Source organism: Curcuma longa, unplaced genomic scaffold (genome assembly GCF_044706935.1).
Source record: "Curcuma longa cultivar G26 ecotype Majalengka, Jawa Barat unplaced genomic scaffold, ITB_CL_G26_1.1 contig_8754, whole genome shotgun sequence".
In the NCBI taxonomy this organism is placed as follows: domain Eukaryota; kingdom Viridiplantae; phylum Streptophyta; class Magnoliopsida; order Zingiberales; family Zingiberaceae; genus Curcuma; species Curcuma longa.
Genome location: NW_027435294.1, coordinates 24,970 through 46,914, shown reverse-complemented (window position 1 = coordinate 46,914; position 21,945 = coordinate 24,970). Strand labels below are relative to the sequence as shown.

The window sequence follows — 21,945 nt, the reverse complement described above, 5'->3', positions numbered from 1 at the left end:
AATAACTTATTAAAAGGTAAAAAGATCAACATAAAATAGTATTTTTCTCAAATTTAAAACTTAATAACAAAATGCTGAAAATTATTTTAAAAAGCATAAACAACGTTACAGCATTTAAAATACGTTAATCCATAAATATTTAAAGATAAAACAATATATAAAAATATTTAAGTGTTGGAACATTATCATTTAAAAAGAATTAATCGACAATAATAATGCATTCACTATCACAAAAAATTATTATCAGTAGCATATCTTAATTTCTCCAAATTAAATAAAAAGTCAAAAAAATTCTTCATACTTTAAAAATTGTTCAAATCAAATTTATAATGAAGAAATTACTTGATCCATTAAAAAGATAAAATAATTAACTTTGAAAGATTTTCAACTAATTGTGTTATCGATAATCAAATGGTATTTTCTTCAAATAATTGCCTCTGCTCCCATTTCACTTGCCATTTGTTTAGTTTTCGACATTGTCTTATCAAAACCATATTCTCTATAGTCTTCAAAGTCAAAATAAGTCTTTTAATCATTAATAGCAACATCAATATTTATATTTTTCAACTTTACTTACAATGTTGATTGCATATAACAACTTATACTAGATTATCATTCCAAGCAAAATTTTAAAATTCTCAAGTTCATATGTTACCAAGGACTCAGTTTCAATCTTTGTTTTAGGATCCTCACTCGTGTCTGCCAAATCAATCAAAGCATCTCTTAGTTTTAAAGTTTGCTCTTTTATAGGTTTCACACTTTTTACAATAGCTTAAATGTTTGACCTTCCACATGATCTTTGAATATTTTTCATAGCTTGGTAGAAGAAGAGAACAATGTATAAAGGCGTTGTATTACTCCAAACACTAATATAGCTTTGGGACAATAATTTGACATATCACATACTTAATGCCAAGTTAAGGCTACGACATCCACATAAAGTATTAAAAGTTATAGGATTTATTTCAAATAGTCTTCTTAGTATACCATTGTGCCTTTCTTTCATATTTGATCCATTGTCATACTCCTGACCTCTTATATTATTAATATCAAACTCAAGATTTCTCAACGCATTTTTTAATTCAGTAAAAAATTTATATTTTGATGTATCATCTACTTTCTAAAATATTATCAAATATTCTTCTTACATTGTAGAATTTATTGAATAATCCACACAATGTATTATAAGAAATATTTGTTCTTTATGACTTGCATCTAAAGAACAATATAGTACAATTGAATAATATTTTACTTTTTTTAAATTTTACAATAATGACATTCTTCATTTTACTTGTCATATTTGTATTAATTTATTTTGAATTTTATAACTAAGATATGTATAATATATCTCTTGTGCTTGAATACAGGAGATATGCTCTTGTATTATTAGATCAAAATCAACAATCATTTTAATCATTTGCAAGAAGACACCATTATTTTTAAATATTTTTTTTACAATCTTCTTGAAATATTAAGTTATTTTTTTTGCTTGACTATGTATAATAGTTATTATCCACTTTAATACTAATCTCCAATGCTTTTTTCTTTATTAATTTCTACTTAAAAGCCTTCATCAATTATCTTATTTCTTTGCAATCTTCTTTCCAATTTAATATAATTAATTATGCAACTAATATGTCTTTATTGGCTTTATGATTTTAAGGTGCCAACTCAAATTATGTCAATTTTTGTACCCTTCATTAGCTAATTGACCAATATTATCCATGACACTTTTGGCCTTGAACAACTTGCAACAAAAGTAAAATACTCTTGTCTAAAGAAATGGAATAAACTAGTTATTTTCTATCACTTATTTCTCCATTTTGTAGTAATTGTTTATAATGCGAGACATCAAAAAATTCACCAGTATTATCTTTAGGAAACAAGTGTTGGACAATCTTATTGCTAGAGATTACAAGGAAAATTACTGAATTAAAATTAATTCAATTTCAACTTATCTGTTGGAAGACCTGAGTAGATAATCTCAAGTTGTCAATGAAGCTGGTTTGATGAAGCTGTTTGAATGCTTCCCCAGTTAGAACATTAATCATTGACAGGTTCAAGTGCCCGAGTGCTCCTGAATCCGAGTGAAAGTCGGGACTCCGAGTGCTATCGAGTCCTAGTGGAAAGGTAGGAGCAGTAGAGCGAGCGCCGAGACGGTCAAGTAATTCAAGTGCCAAGTCACTTAGTACTCCAAGTACAGAGTCGATCGAGTATGTGTTGAGTCATTGAGTACACCGAGAGTTGAGTCACCGAGTACTCTTGAGTGGAGGCCGAGTGCCTCCTGGTCAATGCTGAGTGGTCGAGTCACCGAGTATCGAGTCGAGTATAAAGTCGTCCGACTACCTGAATCGGGAAGAAGCGTGCTCGACTGCTAAGTGTTGCCTGAGTGCCAAGTGCTTGAGCGTGGAGTTCAGGTGTTCAGGAAAGTACTCTCGAGTGCTCAAAAACTGAGAAGTCAAGTTTTGCATTCAATGCAGTCTCCTTAAAATAGATTTGCTTTACCTCCAACTATGCTTCGAGATCGTCATTGGTCGTCTGTTTCTTAAAATACAATGGCAAACTACAATTCACACCAAGCATTGGTGGTTACAGCAAACAGAGAGGTATCCGAATGCTATCACAAGTATTCTGCCAAATAAGAGATGTACAATAGAAAGAATGAGAGCGAGGGAGAACGTAGGTGGATGGAGATTTTTTTGCTATAGCTTTCGCTTCAACTTCTGTTCAAGATTTAGCCTCCTTATATAGGAGCACCTCCCCTTTGGGAGAAAAGGCTATTTATGGCTTTAAATGTCCAGATCAAAATGTTGTCGTCGACCATCAATAATTAGTCGGTTACAGATTCACGATTAAATTAATTATTCCATTACACTCTTGAGCCAGTAGCAAAAAGAAAATTATTGGTTGATTTACTTGGACAAATTTGATTCTGATTGATTTGGCATTCGACACACACAGGTTGTGATCACAACCGAGTCAACTTGGTTCAGTGCAATCCAATTCCTGGATTTATACCCCCTACGCACCTACGTGTGAAAGCGAGCCTCTCCTCATGCATTTGTTCACAACATACATACTTGTGCAATAATATAAATCAACCATCTAACCATAAAACATCCAATGTGGTACTAAAATCCCATGGAGTCTCTTCCCATCCACCTTTTCCATTCACATTTCTAACATATGAATGAAAATAGAGTATGTGATAGCATTTAGTAATTGAGTCAAGTATAGGATAAGTAGATTTTACCCTTTGAACCTTTTTCTTGTGAAGATATGTTTGTTTACTGACTGACAGTAGATACGATGTTCTTGAACTGTTCTACTGTGTGTGTAAACATTGACATATTTCACCCAAGACTCTCCTTATAATTTAGTTCTAATGAGTGTGTTCATTCTTGTCCATAATACATTTGGTTCTGTGAGAAGTTTTAAGAATTGTGCCTCCAACTTCGAAGCAACCCTACTTCTTTCTCGCATAGGTGATCTCTCAAGAATATTCCAAATTACTTTACTGGATCATTAAAGGTCATATGCTTAACCTCCATCCTTTTATTGGGTAGTTTGCCCACTTAGTCAGTATAGTTAGGTTGTCTCATTGAACTTAGTTCTTTTGCGTAAAGCTTGTGATGACATAGCATAGTTGCATTGTCTTGCTTAAAGGGAAATACTTGTCGAGGAATCATTACTCAAGTTGCTCCCATGTCGTGATGCTCCCCGATGGGAGTGAATGAAGCCAAACTCATTCTTTGTCTCTCAAAGAGAAAGGGAATAGGCGCAACCTAATTACATTTGCAAAAACACCATTATATTTTAGGGTTACATAAATTTTCAAAAATACCTCTATATGCAGATTAGGTCGTTCCTAGATACACCTCTAAACTAGTGTTATTTGATCATGTGAAGCAATATTGTAGGCTTTAACTCGAAATTCTTGGCGTCGACTAGAGGTCTCATGATACTAGACCTCAATCCTCTTGCATTAGGGGTGGCATAATCCTTCAATGGCTTATTCTCGTCATCGACCATGATGGATGATGCTTGTTCTTGCTCCGCCTCTAGTTGCTTTTGTAGGTTCCTTCGTTTATGCAAAATCCTTTCAATTTTGAAATCTCTTGGGAAAAGAGATCCTGATTTATTAGACCTTAGCATAAAAAGAAACCTCATCCACCTAAAAAAGAAAAAGTTAGAAAAGGCAATGGAATATGAAAAAGGAAATAAAGAAGAAAAAGAAAAAATACTGCAAAAAGAGTAAAAGATCTAGATTAACCAAATCACATCGAAACTAGTATTAATTTGACATAATCCCCTACAATGATGTCAAAAACTTGATGCGTTAAATTCGCAAGTGCACAGTTGTTGTTAAGTAATAAAATATCATCCATTGATATTGTTAAATCGAGTACTAATTCAAATTGTGAAACCGCTTATTTAAATCAATTGAGATTGAGAAAATCATATGAGAAAGAGAATGAATTAAGAAAGCAAGGAAGAGGTTATGGGGAAAATTGTTTTTAAAAAATAATTTTAGGACTGTGATTTTATCGAGACGGTTGTTAATACCCTAAGTATAACTCACTCTTTTACCTCTGTATTGATATGTATAAAGGTGATCTATCCCGAAGTACCAGATATCTTCTTTTGCCGTCTACTTCACCTTACTAATGTAACCATTTTTTTAGGAAGACTCTTGTCACGATGCCTCATGGCTTTCTATCCCCTACTTCGTGATTCGAATCAGGATAAATTCATTGTGCTCTGTGATAGTCAATGGTGCCATCGGGAGGTTTTAAACTACTTTCATGAACAACCCCCTCTAGTCCCTAGCTTTATGGGTTGGAGAATTATGTTCACCTCTCGGTCTTTCCCCACATCCCTATGGTATGAAGACGCATGCTAGCCCTCGGGGCATAGGTGAGTTGGTTACGACGTAGCAGACTTGCAGAAGAGGGCAAGAGTTCGAATCCTGACGAAGCCAGGCAATACCCTCCTGCGTCGTAACCAACTACACTTTCTCGATTTACCTCCTCACAGATGGTCGTGGGGCCGACCGTGTGAGGCCGCTAAGGTGGCAGATCCACCTTTTGCAGAAAAGAAGACGCACGCTAGTGTCATAATCATGTATGCATAATAAATTTGGATCAGAAATTAATATATCACACAATAAAAAGAGATGGGTAAATATAAAGTAAGTGTCAACAATAAATCGAGCTTCTCCCTCATCCTAGAATTTAGAGAACATCTACATGGAAATGGAGTTACAATATAAAGATATGAAGAAAAATATTCTATAACTCAAATCAAAGAGAAAGAGAGAGAAGACTTAGTCGTGATGTCCGTAGTTATCTTCGAATTGATCTCTAAGCTCCTCGGTAGATGGAATCTCGATGACTCTTTGGAAATGACTCTCTCCTAGGATTTCCTATCACAGGGAAAATCTTTCCTTTCAAACATGAGCCCCTTAGGCCCTTTTAAAGCTTTCAAAGCCTTTCAAATTCGTTATAGCTTTCCAAATATGTTAGGGTTCCGCCACTGGACCATGACTATATTAGGAAGCATTGCATGGCCGTGTGGCGCACTGGATGGTAGAAAATGGTTGGACACGACCACACTGGGAAGCACAACTAGACCGTGTTCGATTATGGAATCTTCTCTTCGTCGCTAGAAGGTAACATGCCATGTTAAGGGGCACAACCTGCTTGTGTAAGGTGTTGGAGGTCCATACATTGCTCCAAATTTCGTCTAACTCCTCAAATGGTGCACGACCGTGTTGGAGAACATGGTCAAACCATGCACTATGTTGGAAATGCAGGTTCCAAGGCTTCTTCATTCCATTTGGCTCCGAATTCATGTTTTGTCAAAAAAAATGTATAAAAAGCAGATCTTTGAACTACAAGGATGAAATTAATGTAAAAAAGATGAATGTATAGATAATATGCTAATGTAATGGAACAATGCATGTAAATAATATCAAAAATATGTATACAAAATACACACATCAAACACATATGTCTTATGGCGCCAGTATCAGTCCACCACTATCTCAGGTTTAACCCACCTAGTTCATCTCTAAGACCACAAAATAGAGGTCCATGCTTGATCCCTCGTCCTTGTCAACTGGATTGGCCTCTCGATTCTTCCTTAAATTTTTGCATTCTAAGGATTTGTGACTGGCTCAATCATAATTGTAGCATTTCCTAGGAAACTTTTTGTGGGCGCCTACTCTGGGTCCCACTCTATCCCCTTTTGAGGATCTAAGGTTCTTCCTTTTTAATTTTTGATCATGCTCGACTACATTGAGTTTAACAGTAGCTTGAGAGAACATTCTTTTGTCAGAACCCTTATTGTCTTCCTCAATACAAAGTTTAACAATGAATTCCTTGATGTTAATCTCCTTTTACTTACGCTCCAAGTAGTTTTTAAAGTTCTTCCAAGAAGGTGGTAGCTTTTCATTGATAGCTAGTAACTGAAAGGTTTCATTCAATATCATACCCTTTGAGTGAATCTCGTGCAGAATGATCTCTATTTTGGAGTCAACTATCTTATAATTCAAGAATCAACCAACAATGAATTTCTTAACTGTTATATCCTCTATCTTGTACTTCTGATCTAGAGACTCTCACAGTTCCTTAGTTGTTCTCTTGATATTATATACATTGTACAACGAATTAATAAGACAGTTAAGGATGTAGTTCCGACATAGGAACTTTGAATGGTTCCATGCTTCTACAATACTAATGATTTGGGCATCAATGCCATCCGTATCTGACTTAGGAGGTTCCTCCATTAAAAATCGTGTTAGGTTCAACGTTGTTAGATAGAAGAGCATCTTTTGCTGCCATCGCTTGAAGTTCAACCCAATAAACTTCTCTTGCTTGTCCCTATGACTAATCAGAATAGTCACAGCTCGGGCAAAGGGAGTTTGTGAGGGTTGAGCAGTTTGCTTGTCAATATTTTCGCATGTCATCTCAATAGAACGAATATGTTTTAAGATTGTTGGCTTTCTACCACATAATAAATGGAAATTATTGAATTTAAGAAATTAGTGAATTTAAAAAATCTAGACTTATCTGATATGCCAAGATGAGAAGGTCAAGATGCCTAGTAAGGAGGCCGAGTTGTTAAGTTATTGAGGCCTGTGTTGGATATAGTTTCCTTAAAATAGATGCATCCCATCTCTAGCAATGCTTAGAGGTTTTGAAGGACATCTATTTCGGCCTAAATGTTATTGTCGAGAAGAGCAATGGGCATAGAAAGAATGTGAATGAGTTGTTTGCTAATGGATGAATCGATTATTCGATATCCACGGTCAAAGGAATGAGCCCTCCTTTTATAGGTTTGAAACCCTGGCATTCATTAATTTTGTTGATTAATGGCCATTAATAGGTCATTATTCCCTCTACCAGTTGGCTCGAAATGCTAGCAATTGACGGTTGGATTGCTTGGGCAATTTTTTTTATTTTAATCAGTTTGACATTCGATGCACACAAGTCGCTCTTGCACAAGTCGCTCTTGCACAAGTCTACTAAGTTTAATGCAATTCAGACCTTTTGTTTGAACCCCTATGGGCGCACGCACAAGAGAGGACCTCTCATTTATACAAATTTTAATATCTACAGTTATGATTCAATATAAATCAGCCATGTTATTCCAAAACTTTCAATGTGAAATGAACTCTTGTTCACGTTAGAACTACTTTTATCCATTTTCTCATTCATTTTTTCAATAGGACCATGTTCAATAACCTTGGATATGTTCTACATGCACATCCACCCCCTTTAATGCTAACTTTTGAGTATGGTGCAATAGATGATCAAGCATTTCAACATAACCATATTTCTTACTCATCCCATAAGTTAGATACAATTAGTATATAATTTATTCAATTGAGATTTTATTTTGAATACTACTTCGTCCAAACATTTATGCATGCGTTTTTTCTATGTTTGGAAGATATGTGCTTCCGGAGTATAGTTGAGTTAGTTACGATGGAGCAGAATTGCTGAAGTGATATATAACTCTTGTCTTTAACATGGTTGTGTCGTCGAGCCATTGTATGATATAATCATACAATTAAATCCTCATATTCTAACTTAGCTAGTTGACAAGGTGTTATTCATAGTAAAATCTAACAAGGGTAGTTAAAGAGTGTCCCTCTCAATTTGGGCACTGTTTTTATTCACACCTTAATACATCTCTCAACTTGGCATGGCCACTTCATTTTCATTCACACCTTAAGATATCACACAAAAATAATTGAAGATGAAAATTTACAATGTCAGACAATGGCAAATTTTCAGTGAATTAGCTTCTTCATTTAGTTTTGCTCATAGCCCACTATTTGGTTTAACATTTTCACTTGCTTCTTGAAATAAACTTATATTTAAGATCTCATAATTAATGACTAGTAATTTTTTAAATCTTAAATTCTATTTTTACGGTAGCTATAAACTCGTGTACCATTCATGTTCATTAAAATAATATAATTCAATGGCCTCAACAATTGTAAAGTTGTTATAACTATGGGTGCAAACCAATCAAACCTGTTTGCAAGCTTTTTGAATTGATTTGAAAAATATTTAATTTATATTTAAAATTATTAAATTTGTGATAAATTAGTCAAATTTAAATCTATAATATTTTATTCTATTGTTCACGAATCGAATTCTAATTATTTTTACATAATTTTAATTTAAATATACTTCAATTAATATTCGAATAATTCGAATTGAATTCAAATTTAAATCATTTCGATCTATAATTCATTTCTATTCGAACCAAGATTCAAATAATTTGAATCGAGATTCTAACCATTCGAACCGAATTCAAATTTGAATTTTATTTCAAATCGAGCTCAAATCAAAATTACTTATATTTTTAAACTTTAAATCAAATTTAAATATCATATATATTTTTTGAATTTAAATTTAAATAATAATATTTTTATATTATTTTATTTGATTCAATTTGTTTGCACCCGCACTTGCAATGATAAAGTGATTATTATATATCTTGAGATCATGAATTTGAGTTGTAAAAAAATTCTCTTGTAACATAAGTTATATGATAGATTTAATATAATATAATATAATATATTTTTGAAATGAATGACCACAACACTTGTAAATCAGCTGAGCTTTTCTGAATCATTTGCTGAACTGTGATAATTATAGTATTACAAGAACATAGACGAGTAGTAAGGTAATATCCTCCGATCCTATCGTAGTTTCTCGATTTACTTTCTTACAGATGGTCATGAAACCGATCGTATGAGATCGCTAAGGTGACAGATTTCACCCTTTTTTAAGAAAAGAACATAGTGAGTATAGACCCGACCACGGGCCGGGTCCAGTCCGGACCCGGCTCGGGTCAACGGGCTGAGTGGCCTGTTGACCCGGTTAGCCGGGCCGAACCGGAACCGGCCGGGCAAGATGCCGGGCCGGTTCCGATTCAATATGTGTGAAATCGACGGGTTAAATTGTCGGTTTAAAAATTTAACTCCAGTCGACTTGATACACCTCATCAATCGATTGGATTTAACTCCAATCGACTGATGAGAAAAGTCGACTGGATTTTAAATTCTGACAAAACATCAGATGTGATTTCAGCAATTCTGTAGTCATTTTCTTGATTTGACTAAATCAATCGACTGGGATGGTAAATTCTCCGAAGTGTATTTTTTTAAATAAATTTTAAAATTTAAAATTTAAAATTTTTAATATAATAATCTTGAACCGTCGCGAACCGTGAACTAAACCGTGAATCGACGGTTTTGAACTGTGAATCGTAACCGTCTTGGACGGTTAAGGTTAAGATCAACCTGTCATGAACCATCGAACAGACAGTTCTGAATCATCGAACCGTCGATTCTGAACCGTGATCGGATCTAGATGAGTAGCCGTAGCTGTACGTGTTATATGATAATGCCGTTATAAACAGAAGGAAAAAAAAAAAAAGGGCGTTATGACGCTTATAAAGCGACAACGTTACATTCAAATGACTCAGCGGTTGAATTATCCACTACCGTACCATTTAAATTGTATGAATAGTAAACTCTGGTTGTGTCTTTTTCTCGTGCAGTGGTAAAGCTTCTTCACGCAACTCAAATTATTCAACTCTGCTCTGCTACGCCATTGATCCAGTCGAGAGCAGTCACAGCACCTCTCTCTCTCTCTCTCTCTCTCTGCTTTCTCTGTTTCTCTTCCTCACCACCGTCTTTTTTTACGAGTGAAGGAGAAAGCAAGGCAGGACGAGAAAAGGTTGCCTCTTTCTGGTAGTGGACTCGTAGTTGGTGGTAAAGTGGTGGCGGCAAGCGTCGACTTCACCTCTGGCTCTCCCTACCATGGAATCCTTCAGCCTCCTCAAGTACTGGCGCGGCGGCGGCGGAGCCACCGTGGCCGCAGCCATTCGCTCGTCCGCCGCCACCCACGGGACAGATGTCGCCACCGCTGTCCTCCGCCCTTCCTCAGCCACGACGGACGACGGCGAGGGGGAGGACGACGGCCCCTTTTTCGACCTCGAGTTTGCAGCCTTCGGCGCAGCCGATGGCTCCGTATCGAAGTCGAGGATTGAGGTGGAGGAGGGTGAGTTCGACATCGAGCTGAAGGGCGCCGGGGGAGGTGGAAAACTCCGCGCCGAGGGCTTGTCGTCTTCCGACGACCTCTTCTTTAAGGGAAAGTTGGCTCCTTTGGAGCCTTCTTCGATTGTGGTCGCCGACGACAAACCTCAATACGAGGCCTCCGTTTCACTCCTTAAATTGGCCCCCAAATTTCGCGTCTTCTCGCTCGGGTACCGGAAGTTGAAACCGGCGGCGGCGGCGGCGGAACCCAATGCCGCCGCCCACCCGGCGGCCGCACCCCCGAAGCAGCAACCTCAGCAGCATCAGAGCAAGTTCTTCACGCGGGACAGGAGAGCGCGGAGCCCGTCCGCCAACCGGCCTTCCAAGACCGCGGCGACCGCAAACACCTCCGCCACCGTCCAGGCTGCGGCGGTGGAGGCGGACGAGAAGAGGTCCGCGAGAGAGGTCCTGCAGAAGTACCGCAACATGATCAAGCCGCTCTATGTCAGGGCTTCGAGGAAGCACGTAGAGAAGCACAAGGTCTCGGGCGCGTCCAGCGAAGGAGACCCGCCGGAGGACCAGGCGCCTACTAAGTACGCTGGAGGAGGAAAGAACCTCCCGGCAGGGACGAGGGTGGCAGGAAAACGGCTGGGGAAGAGTTGGCAGACGTCAGCTGCCGTGGCCGCGGTACCATCGCCGCCGCCGCCGCAGCCGCAGCGTCGTGACGACTCGCTCCTGGAGCTGCAGGACGGCATACAGAGCGCCATAGCGCACTGTAAGCGTTCCTTCACCGCCCCTGATAAAGGTAGGTGCCGCACCACCCCCACCATACCCGGATCCCGTCACCGCGCTGAGCTAAGTTCTGTATATATTTTTTTGCAGGGTCGGAGTCGCCATTAGCAAGATCGAAGAGCGAGCCGATCCAGGCGACGGTAGATTGACCAGCCTAATTTCCTCATACAAATATCTCAAGAAATTAAAAAAAAAAAAACCTTCCTAAAGCGTGCATGTTTAATCCTCTCCTTGTACGTACTACTAATTAATGATCAGTTAGTTAGTGCATGTCGCTGCTTTTGCTTGTCTGAAGCTCCGGCGAACTCCCAAGCCAAGTCGATCTCGATCCCTAACCCGGCGATCACCGACGAATCAATAACGCAATGATAAAACATCTGAAGACGACGACGCGAAAAGGAGGTAAAAGATTCCCGACTTTGCATCGGGAAAGATGCAACATAGTTCCACAATCGCGTTGCAATGTCACAGCAGGCAGGAGCCAGAGAGAGAGAGAGAGAGAGATGGGCAATGAATTGAGCTGACCTGAGCAGACCAGCACTCCCTCTCTCTCTCTCTTTCTTCTCTCTTTCTTCTCTCTCGCTCGTTCGCTGCGTGTGGTTTGTAGTGTTGTGCTTTTCCAGTTATCGTACCCTGTAAATCCGCCACCTTTTTAACCTTTTCAGCGGAGAAAAGAAAAGGGAAAGGAAAATAAAATAAAATAATAATAATAATAAAGAAGAAGATGCCTTGGCCAAAAGAATTGAGCTTTTTTGGATGAGAAAGGATTTGAGCTGTTTGTTACAGCTGCTGCGTGCCCTCCCTCCTCTATTTCTTTCCCTCCCCCTCCTCTCCTCTCCTCTCCTCTCCTCTCCTCTCTGCTTTAATTAAATGGCATCGCATAGAAGTGGCTTGTCGTGCATGCAGCAGTTAGCTAGCGCATGCATGCAGTCGTGGTCTGCGCCGCAATTAGCTCCGCGAGAGAAGGTGCATGGTGAACGATCGAGGAGACAAGGAATAACTCCAACGTGGTCTGGTCTGGTCTGGTCTGGTCTGGTCTGGTGTTGGGGGACCGGGATTCCGTAACAGGCATTGCGAATTTGTGGGATTCAGCAATGCCCGCGCCGGTGCCGCTTGGTCTTTTGTACTTAATTTTCTCCCGCATACGGGTCAAATAAAATATTGATTAAATTTGAATTAACTAAATGAATCGATTGAATATGAAAATTCAATTTTATTTGTTCCAGCTGGATGCCGCATACGGTCAAATCGTCAGTCAAACAATATGTCATCTCAATCGTTGGTGGTCCCGTTGACGAGAAAAATATGAAGAAGAAAAAAATTGAACGAACGGATTAGCAGGGCGCCGAGGATTCCCAGCGGAGCTACTCCGTTGCTCACGTCAGTCCAGAGAAGTAGCAAGAAGGAAGGAGAAATAGTGCTTGAAGAATATGGAATTCGAGAGAGCGTTTTCATACCTGTGTTGCACTCTGTCGCTCACGTCAGTCCAGAGAAGTAGCAAGAAGGAAGGAGAAATAACGCTTGAAGAATATAGAATTCGAGAGAGCATTTTCATACCTATGTTGGAGTTTATATACTCACTGAGGGAGATATCTGTGCGGAGGCGCGAGGTAGTTGCGGGAACAGATTTTGTACGTCCCTGACAAATGAGCAGACAGGATAGCATTTAGAGGGCAAGGTCTACAGATCTAATAACCTTCCTATGACTCGGGCATACGGATCATTCTTGTCTTTTAGTTGAGAATGAAACTCGAGAGGATAGAAGCTTGACAACCTAGTAACTATCTCTCTCTTATGACAGAGCCCGAACGCTTGAGTGTCTTGCTGCTAGGTGTTGCTAGGTTGCCTTTAGATAGGGAGGTACTAGGGAAGGACGGCATTGGAGTGGCATAGAGTGATGGTTTATCGAGGCAGAGTCGATTGAGACAGGGAAAGAGATTGAGCAGTTGAGCCGCTTCGAGTCGAGAGCAATGGCGGGCACCCGAGGTCGAGACTGAGTGTATGAATGAGTGAGTAAAGTAGCCGAATCTGTATTCAAGCGATATATCGAGATAGTCGGGCTCATGACCGGGTAATCAAGTGGCTGGGTGGCCGAGACAGCCGAGTGGCGAGTGGCTGGGTGGCGGAGACAATCAAGTGCTGAGTGGTCGAATGAAATTGTAATTGAATCAATCATATGGAATTTGATCGTTGACCTATTGACCTATCAAGCAGAACTGATTATTAACTCCTGTTTTACCACGTATAGCACCTCTAAAGATCTGCTGTATCACTATTAATTTTAAAATTTAAAATTTAAAAATTAATTAAATTCATTTGATTTTAAACTAATTGCTCATCATACAAATGTGAACGAATCTAGATTCCTGTGCGTCATGCATGGTCTGCAGCCCCTTCGATCGGCACATGGTCGGAGCTTTTTATTTTAATTTTGTCTGGCAAATAAAATTAAACTAACAGAATTAATTAAACAGTTTTATTTTAAAACTGATTCTGGATACGGTGAATCAGGCCGCATAGAGCCACTTCGAATTTTGTGATCATTTCATTTCTTAATTAATTCTCTGTTTTCTATATTTAATAATAATAATAATAAATTATTGGACGAGTAGTTGATATTGTTTCAATGATGTGAAGAAGTTGGCTTAATTAGTGCATGGGCAATTGCAGTTTGATTATATATTATTTTACTTAGGAACGTAACGTGCATGGATAATATAAGATATTTAGTTATTCACGAACGTAACGCTGGGCTCTACTTCATTTACTGCATGCGAAATAAAATTAATATATATTTACGCATTTACTATTCATGAAAAACACAGTGAACCGATTCAATGAAGTGTTGACCGACACGAGCGAATCTCGGGAATCAATCGAAATAATGATTTCATTAAAAATTAAAAAAAAGGGGTCTGACTCTAGATGTAAGGTTCGACTAGATTTGGGATTTGTAGCCTTCGGGGCATAGTTAAATTGATTATACTGGAGCATAGTTGCAGAAGAAGATAATGAATCGAATTTTTTGATAAAACCGAAATAATACTCTCTTCTTCATGATCAATTACAATTTCTTGATTTATTTTCTCACAGATGGTCATAGAGCCGATCGTGTGGGACCACTGGAGTGATGGATTTCACCTTTTGTAGAAGACGATTTGAGACTTATAGCGTTACGTTCAATTTTTATGCAGGGTATTTTATAGTTTTACAAATTATTTGTGATGTTGAGCTATCTATTAGGACTCATCTTTGTTTTTCAGATTTATTCTGATGGGGATATTTTTTTTTATGAGATTAAAATGATCACTTTAAAGATTAATTGATTAGAAGAGTTGTCCCCGGGGCAATGGTGCAACGGTAGGACATCCGGGTTGTAATTCAGGGACCCGCGGTTCGATCCCTAGCTACGACGTATTTGCAGGAATTTTCCTCCAAATGGGGAACACAATCAAAGGATGCTGGGCATCTGGATATTGGCCGCCGTTTGCACTTCCTGATTTACCCTGATGGTCGGTGGGAAACTTCCGTGGGACCGGGCCGACCACCCCCAGAGATGTGGCTACTGGGATTATCATTTTTTTATTAGAAGAGTTAAAAATTTTCAAAAAGCACCTCATATTTTGCTTTTTACCAAATGACATATTTAATTTCAATAATATCCCTCCCGCCAACAACAATACACCAATTCCAAAGGGTGTTCCTTTTATTCATCCTGAGAGTTATTTATTTATGATATTGTTGAGAGAATTATTGATGAATGTAATTTATAAATTTTATTCATGAATATTGTTGATGAATAATTCATAATCTTTGTTCATAACATATTAATCAACAAACTGAATATATATGTATTCAAGTTTATTCATTTATTTTTATAAGATGTTTAAATTTATTTATTTAATTAATCTTGTATATATTAAATGAACATAAATAAATTTTTATCAGATCAAATAATTAAATTTGCTCATGAATATTTATTTCATTTAATATCTTAATTTGAGTATGATTGACTTACCTAGAAGCTAAACAAAATAATTTTTTTTAAATTAAAAATATGAATTTATTAATTAAAATTACAACAATTAAATTATTTATAATATTACATTTTTTTTTACTTTAAGACTATTAAATAATTTGATACTATAATATATTAAATTTCAAATTTAGAAAAAATAGTAAAAAATTAAAAAAACCCACTATTATTAAAAGGAGTGGAGTGTCATACTTTGCAAAAAAAGATATATATTAAAGCTTTGCCTCGCCTATTTTAAAACTAAAGTGAAAATATTTTGGTCAAATTATGTTAAAGTGATGTTGTTTTGATCAAAATTATTTGAAGATAAAATACATAAATAAAATTTTACTAAAAAAAATTATAGATGTGATATTATTTTAATATTTTTTTAAAGCGGGACATGGGTAAAGATTTAATTTCTTATCTTATTTATATCGACAACTTTTCAAAGGGTCCATTCAAAGTTGCATAATTCTCAAAGAGTGCACTATACTTTTAGAATTCTCAAAGGACACAATTGATTTCAATTATACCTTTCCTGTCAACAACAGTTTGATCTCATTCCAAGTATCTAAATCACAATTTAAATATATATATTTTTGTTTGGATGCACTTAACCTCGACATCTCTCCTCTCTCTCAGTTTGCGGAAAGCAAAAACCTCGAGAAGTCGAAACTTATTTCCCTCTCAGCTCGTGGAAAGTATTAGGATTTTCGTCGAAACTCCCCTACTCATCATCTTTTCATCTTTGTGCAAGTGTAGGGTTTAGTTTGACCTTCTCATCCTGTATCTTAGCATTGGTCATCTCCGTCGTCTCCTAGTTTTCAAGATCACTAACCTAGTATTGTAAATTGTTCTCTTGTTGTAGAAAGGTGCAAGAACGTGATTCAACCTTTCAATCATCTCCAAAGGTATGCTTCCAATTTCTACTGTAGTCAAGTATGAAATCCCCATCTCTTTCACATGTTAACTTACAATCCTTTGATTTTGTAATGATTTACCAGCCATGCTCCTAACAATCTCATTATTTTGTTGAAGTCTGTAAATCCATCAATGAGTTTTTTTAAAATTCATTGATGGACATATATTATCAATGTCAAAATTTTGTAACAACACTTTTAACATTTGAAAATTTAACACACTATCCCCATGTGAAAATTTTAATTTTTTTCATTGTATTGATTTATATTTGTGGACAGTTTATTTATATTTTCAGCACACTATATTAATTTTGTAGGCATTAGTTGATGTTTGCTAGAAACTCTGATGGACTATCATAGAGCATTTTAATGATTTTTTTGGTAGTCCAACAAGTAAAGGATAGCAATATGGTTTTGTTCATTTACATAGAAACAAAGAGATCATTAAACAATCACCTTTTACTATTTTTTTTGGACATACAAGATATTCAACAAATTCGAACACTATTGGTGAATATATCTCAAAGTTGGAATTCCACATCTCAAACCTTTAGATTTTCAAGTGTTTCAATTACTTTCACCAGAATAGATGTGTCTCTATTGCTTGGTATTACAGACAGAGGTGTTTCTGCTCCTATGAATTCAATTAATGCATTGGGTAACTTCTTTCTTGCTCATTTCTGATTAAAAAAAGAACATTCTAGATCAAGAAATGAGGAATTGCTTAAAATATATTCCCATATAGTTGAAGTAGATAATGATGTTTTTATAAATTATATTATATATATATTTATTTATTTATTTGTGTATTGTTTTCTTCTAGTATATATAAAGTTCCTATAAGTCTTATAGATATTGTAGATGCTTTTGACAAACTTGATAGATTCAATTGGGTTGAAGTCATCCATCAATTTATTGCTCCATAATTATCTATCATTAGAGACTTGTTTTCATCAACTAAGATATATCAAACAACCACCCCACTTCCTTACCTAAAGGAATTTGCAGGTCTTTTAGCTGTAAGTTTTTTTTTTACTGGTCAATATGATTTTTTTTATATGGATGACATTAGTATGTATGTAATACTTTGTATACTAAGCAGGCATCATTTCTTAAGCATGCCCCAATCCAGAGACCATTTAATATTAAAGGAGCACAAATAAATAAGTGGAAGATTACTCCTCCACATATTAGTAAGGTGAGGACCTTGTTGAACCAAATCTAACCTAAAAAGGAAATATTAAGGGTGTCACCTAACTTTCTGTCATTTTAGTTTCAAAATAATTGTTTCTATTTTGATAGATTATTGTTGAACTAGTCACTACTACCCCTACTGAAAATGCATTGCTTGAGAACCTTCATCGATGATTATCCACATCACCATTACATGTTATAGAAGCAAGATGCCCAAGTAATAGTGAATTCCCTAACTGCATTGTTCATCAAAATCGAATCGAGGAGCTAATAATGGAGAACATGCAGCTAAATGAAAAGATGAAAGAATTACTTGAAATGATAGAAAATCAAGACATCTAGGTTGAATCAAGTGACCCTGTAGTGGATCCTCATCCTGAACCAATTACTACTAGAACCTTGACACTTGGTGGGATAGCGATTATCTTGCCAACCCTATCGATTTCTTGATTCGAACATAAACTTCTAAAATATGTTGATTCGGATGAATATTAGAAAATAGAGAAAAGAAAAATAAATGATACATCTAGAAATATTATTCATCCAAAAACTCTCCATAACATCAACCCAAACAAGCATTTAAATAGCCTAACAACCCCAAGTATGCAAAGAAAATGAAACTAATCCTAAAATAATAAAAATATATCATTTGATGATCACTTGGTTCGCCAGAACCATGGCAGCGTCACACAGTCATGTTGGTTGGCATATATAGTCTAGTCGTGCCCTATGGCGTGATAGTGCCAGGGAACACAACCAAGCCGTGTTCCTTGCTGGAACATGTTGTTTCACTTCTTCACGAAGCAAAATACAACACGATCAGGTCAGGAGACACAACTTGACCATGTTGGCGTTCTGGATCTCCGTCCTGCGATCCGGATTCTATCCGCTCCGAAAAGCATAGAACCCCACAGGACAAAAATTTTATCCCGCCTGGATCAATTGACAAAGTCTACAAAAGACTAAGTCAATCGATCCTTCAGGATCGCCGATTCCTAAATTATTTCTACGGTTTCTACGACTAGTTCTAGTAAATTAAAAACTGCGGAAAATAAATTTACCAGAACCTTTTGATGACCTCGGAATCTTCCACTGTATTCCTAGCTTCTTCCTGGACGTTGGGTGGACAACGAACCTCCAGAAATAAAGGATGCAAATTCTCCGGATGAAGAACCTTTGGATCGCTTTTCTTCTTCTCGCAGCAACTTCGCCTTGTCTTGTCTCTTTTGCTTAGATCCGGCCACCACCTTGGAGAGGAGGTTCGGCCACCTTAAGAGAGGAAGGGAAGGGCGGTGGAAGAAGAAGAAAAAAAAAGAAGGAAAAGAAGAAGAAGATGGGGGGGCGGCAAAAGAAGAAGGGAGGAGAGAACTTTTTTTCGGAAAGCTTTTCTCTCTATCCTTCTTGATTGTTTTTTTTGCCGCCCCCCCTTGCCTCTCTTTTATAGCCTTAAACCCAAGACCAAGCCCAAATCTTTCTAAACAAATTTTTCTAGAATTTTTCTGATTTTATAAACCAATTCTAGATTTTTAGAAAGATTATTAATCTAGATCTTCTAGATTAAATTGCAACCGTCGGATTCTTTAGATTTGGTTTTTCCTTTTAAAATAAAAAACCAAAATCAATTTTATCCAATCTTATTTAATTTTGGCCAGATATAATAATAATAAAATAATTTTAATTCAGAATTATTTTTATAATTAATTCCAAACTCCAAAATTATTTCAAATCTCAGCCAATTAAATAAATTGCAACCGTCGGATCTTTTTAATTTGGTTTTTCCTTTTAAAAAAAAACCAAATTAATTTTTATTTAATTTATTTAATATTGGCCGGTTATTATTAATTAATTCTAATTTGGAATTATTTTTATAATTAATTCCAAATTCCAGAATTATTTAAATCTCAGCCGATTAAATAAATTGCAACCGTCGGATCTTTTAATTTGGTTTTTCTTTTCTAAAAAAAAAACCAAACCATACCTTATTCTTATCCAAAGTGGCCGGCCACTTATAGAATAATATTGGTTTAATTAATCCGAAACCAATTTTATATTAAAATAGAAAATAAAACCGAACCGAAGAGATCTCATCCGTCGGATGCAACTTAATCTCATCTAACGGTTCTAATATAATCTCCTTTAATATAACTTAATTGATTCGATCCAACGGCCCTGATCCTTTCCCTTTGGGCGTGTGGTTCAATGAACCAACTCTGGTTCACCTCGTGAACCGGTTCTTCCTTCCAAAGAGAATTAAAACCGAACCGGAGAGATCTCGTCCATCGGATGCGACTTAATCTCATCCAACGGTTCTAATCTATTCTCTTTCAATTCTTCTTTATTTATTTCGATCCAATGGATGCAACTTGATCTAATCCCACGGATACAAGTTGATCTCATCCATTAACTCATCCTACGGTCGAGAACTAATCTCATCCAACGGTTGAGATTAAATCTCATCCGACGGCTGAGAACTAATCTCATCCGTTTGATTGCATCCTTTTGAAGATGTCTTTAGGCTACAGTGGGGACCTCGAGGAGGTATTAGATCTGGCCTTCTGATGGGTTTCGGATCCCGTATTCAACCCCGAATACACACCTACATCCATCAATAACGATCCATTCCACTAGAGGATCATTATTGCACTACCAATCTAATCCCCAAATTACGTTATGGGTTCCTTCTTATTATTTTATGCATTGCTCCCCGTGTTTAAGATATCGTATGTCCGTCAATTATCTGAGTTCACTGACAACTCAATAATCGACATCTAAGACCTTGAATAGTACCACTCAACCTTATTGTCAGCCGGACCAAGTCCACTTGCAAGATTTGACTTGACAATCCTTATGAGCTCTCCAAGGGGACATCATCAGCCCTACTGGGACACGGATTCCTTCTATAATTAATGGCACACCGTATAGATAGTAACATCACCCAACTTACCGAGAATAATTGATCTGACGGAAAGATCTCACCCTTTGGTAAATCAAAGCAATAATTACTACCTATAGGTGCCCATTTATTACATCGGGATTAAGAGTGCATAATTATAATAACAGAGGTCTTGTTCAATTTGTGAGTCAGAGTAAATTGAACAACCTCAATGGTCCTACTCAATACACACAAAGTGCACTAGTGTAATTCTACAGTCAAGACAGACAGTCACCGAATTACACTACAACCGTTCCCGATGGGTTGTCCAACGCCATCTTGGTTGTGAGCCTTAGTTTATAATTCACAAGGGACTGATAATCATGGTCTTCTGTGTCTCACAGACACCAAGTTATCTACAATGTGAATTAAGAGGACTTTATTGCAAAATACACTATTGCAATCATTTGACCAAAACATGATTTCTTATTTCATAAATGTTTATATACAAAAGACCTAGTCTTTTCAGTATACTTCCTAACAATCTCCCACTTATACTTAAAAGACTATGCTGTCTTTTTCTGTCATCTACTAAAAGGCTACGCTGTATCTTCTTCTGCCATACATCTGATTCCCATCCCCTCAACATGCCGATCACGATCACAAGCTTTCGCCTGAAGGGCCTTGGTGAAAGGATCTGCCAGGTAATCCACCGATGCAATCTTGGCGACAACGTTTTCTCCTCTACCTACGATTTCTCGTACAGGGTGGTACTTGCGCTCTATGTGTTTACTTGCTTTGTGGGCTCATGGTTCCTTCGAGTTTGCTACTGCACCTTTGTTATCACAATAAATTGTGATAGTTTCGTGCAAACCAGGAATCACCTTTGAGTCCATCCAGAAGTTTCTGGGTCATACAGCCTCTTTGGCTGCCTTAGAAGCTGTTCAGCTTCCATACTTTGACCCAACTTCCCTAAAGTAAACACAAAACCCTTAGGTAGACTTACTACTGTCCCTATCTGATTGGAAGTCTGAATCTGTGTAACCCACAGGGACTAAATTGGCTGACTGGTAAACTAGCATATAATCCCTAGTCCTTCTCAGGTCCTACAAAATATGCTTTACCGCAGTCCAATGTCTGTCCTGGATTACTTTGATATCTGCTGACCATGCCCACGGCAAAGCAGATATCTGGTCTCGTGCATGGCATACATGAGGCTTCCCACGGCAGAGGCGTAGGGAACTGCCTTCATCTCATCTATCTCCTTTGATGTTTTTAGAACACATCTCCTTAGATAGATAAACTCCCTTTCTGAAAGGTAACAAACCTTTCTTAGAGTTTTGCATGCTGAACCGAGCCAATATAGTGTCTATGTATGAAGCTTGGGATAAGCACAACATCCTTTTCTTGCGATCCCTTATAACTTTGATCCCAAGGATGTGACCTGCTTTTCCTAAGTCCTTCATATCAACTATACCCTTACGTCTGATAATACCTTTACACTGTTGCCAATGAGCAGGATATCATCTACGTATAGTACTAAGAATACCACTACGTTTCCGTCACATTTCTTGTATACGCAAGACTC

The 21,945-nt window shown here is 37.2% G+C and overlaps 1 protein-coding gene across 1 annotated transcript; it reads left to right on the top strand.

Annotated features, from left to right (window-relative positions):
* Positions 1–10,345: 10,345 nt before the first annotated feature.
* LOC141819565 (putative membrane-associated kinase regulator 2) lies at positions 10,346–11,722 on the top strand. The gene is made up of 3 exons (XM_074706820.1): positions 10,346–11,372; positions 11,444–11,493; positions 11,612–11,722. Exons 1-3 carry the CDS (start codon positions 10,346–10,348, stop codon positions 11,720–11,722), a joined length of 1,188 nt encoding a protein of 395 aa, XP_074562921.1.
* Positions 11,723–21,945: the final 10,223 nt, after the last annotated feature.

What these genes read in the sequence shown, in the direction of transcription:
- LOC141819565 (XM_074706820.1), top strand. Translation starts at nt 10,346, where the DNA reads ATGGAATCCTTCAGCCTCCTCAAGTACTGGCGCGGCGGCGGCGGAGCC. An exon ending in CGCCCCTGATAAAGGTAGGT is followed by an intron (nt 11,373 to 11,443) that starts GCCGCACCACCC and finishes ATTTTTTTGCAG; the next exon opens with GGTCGGAGTCGCCATTAGCA. An exon ending in GCGAGCCGATCCAGGCGACG is followed by an intron (nt 11,494 to 11,611) that starts GTAGATTGACCA and finishes ATTAATGATCAG; the next exon opens with TTAGTTAGTGCATGTCGCTG.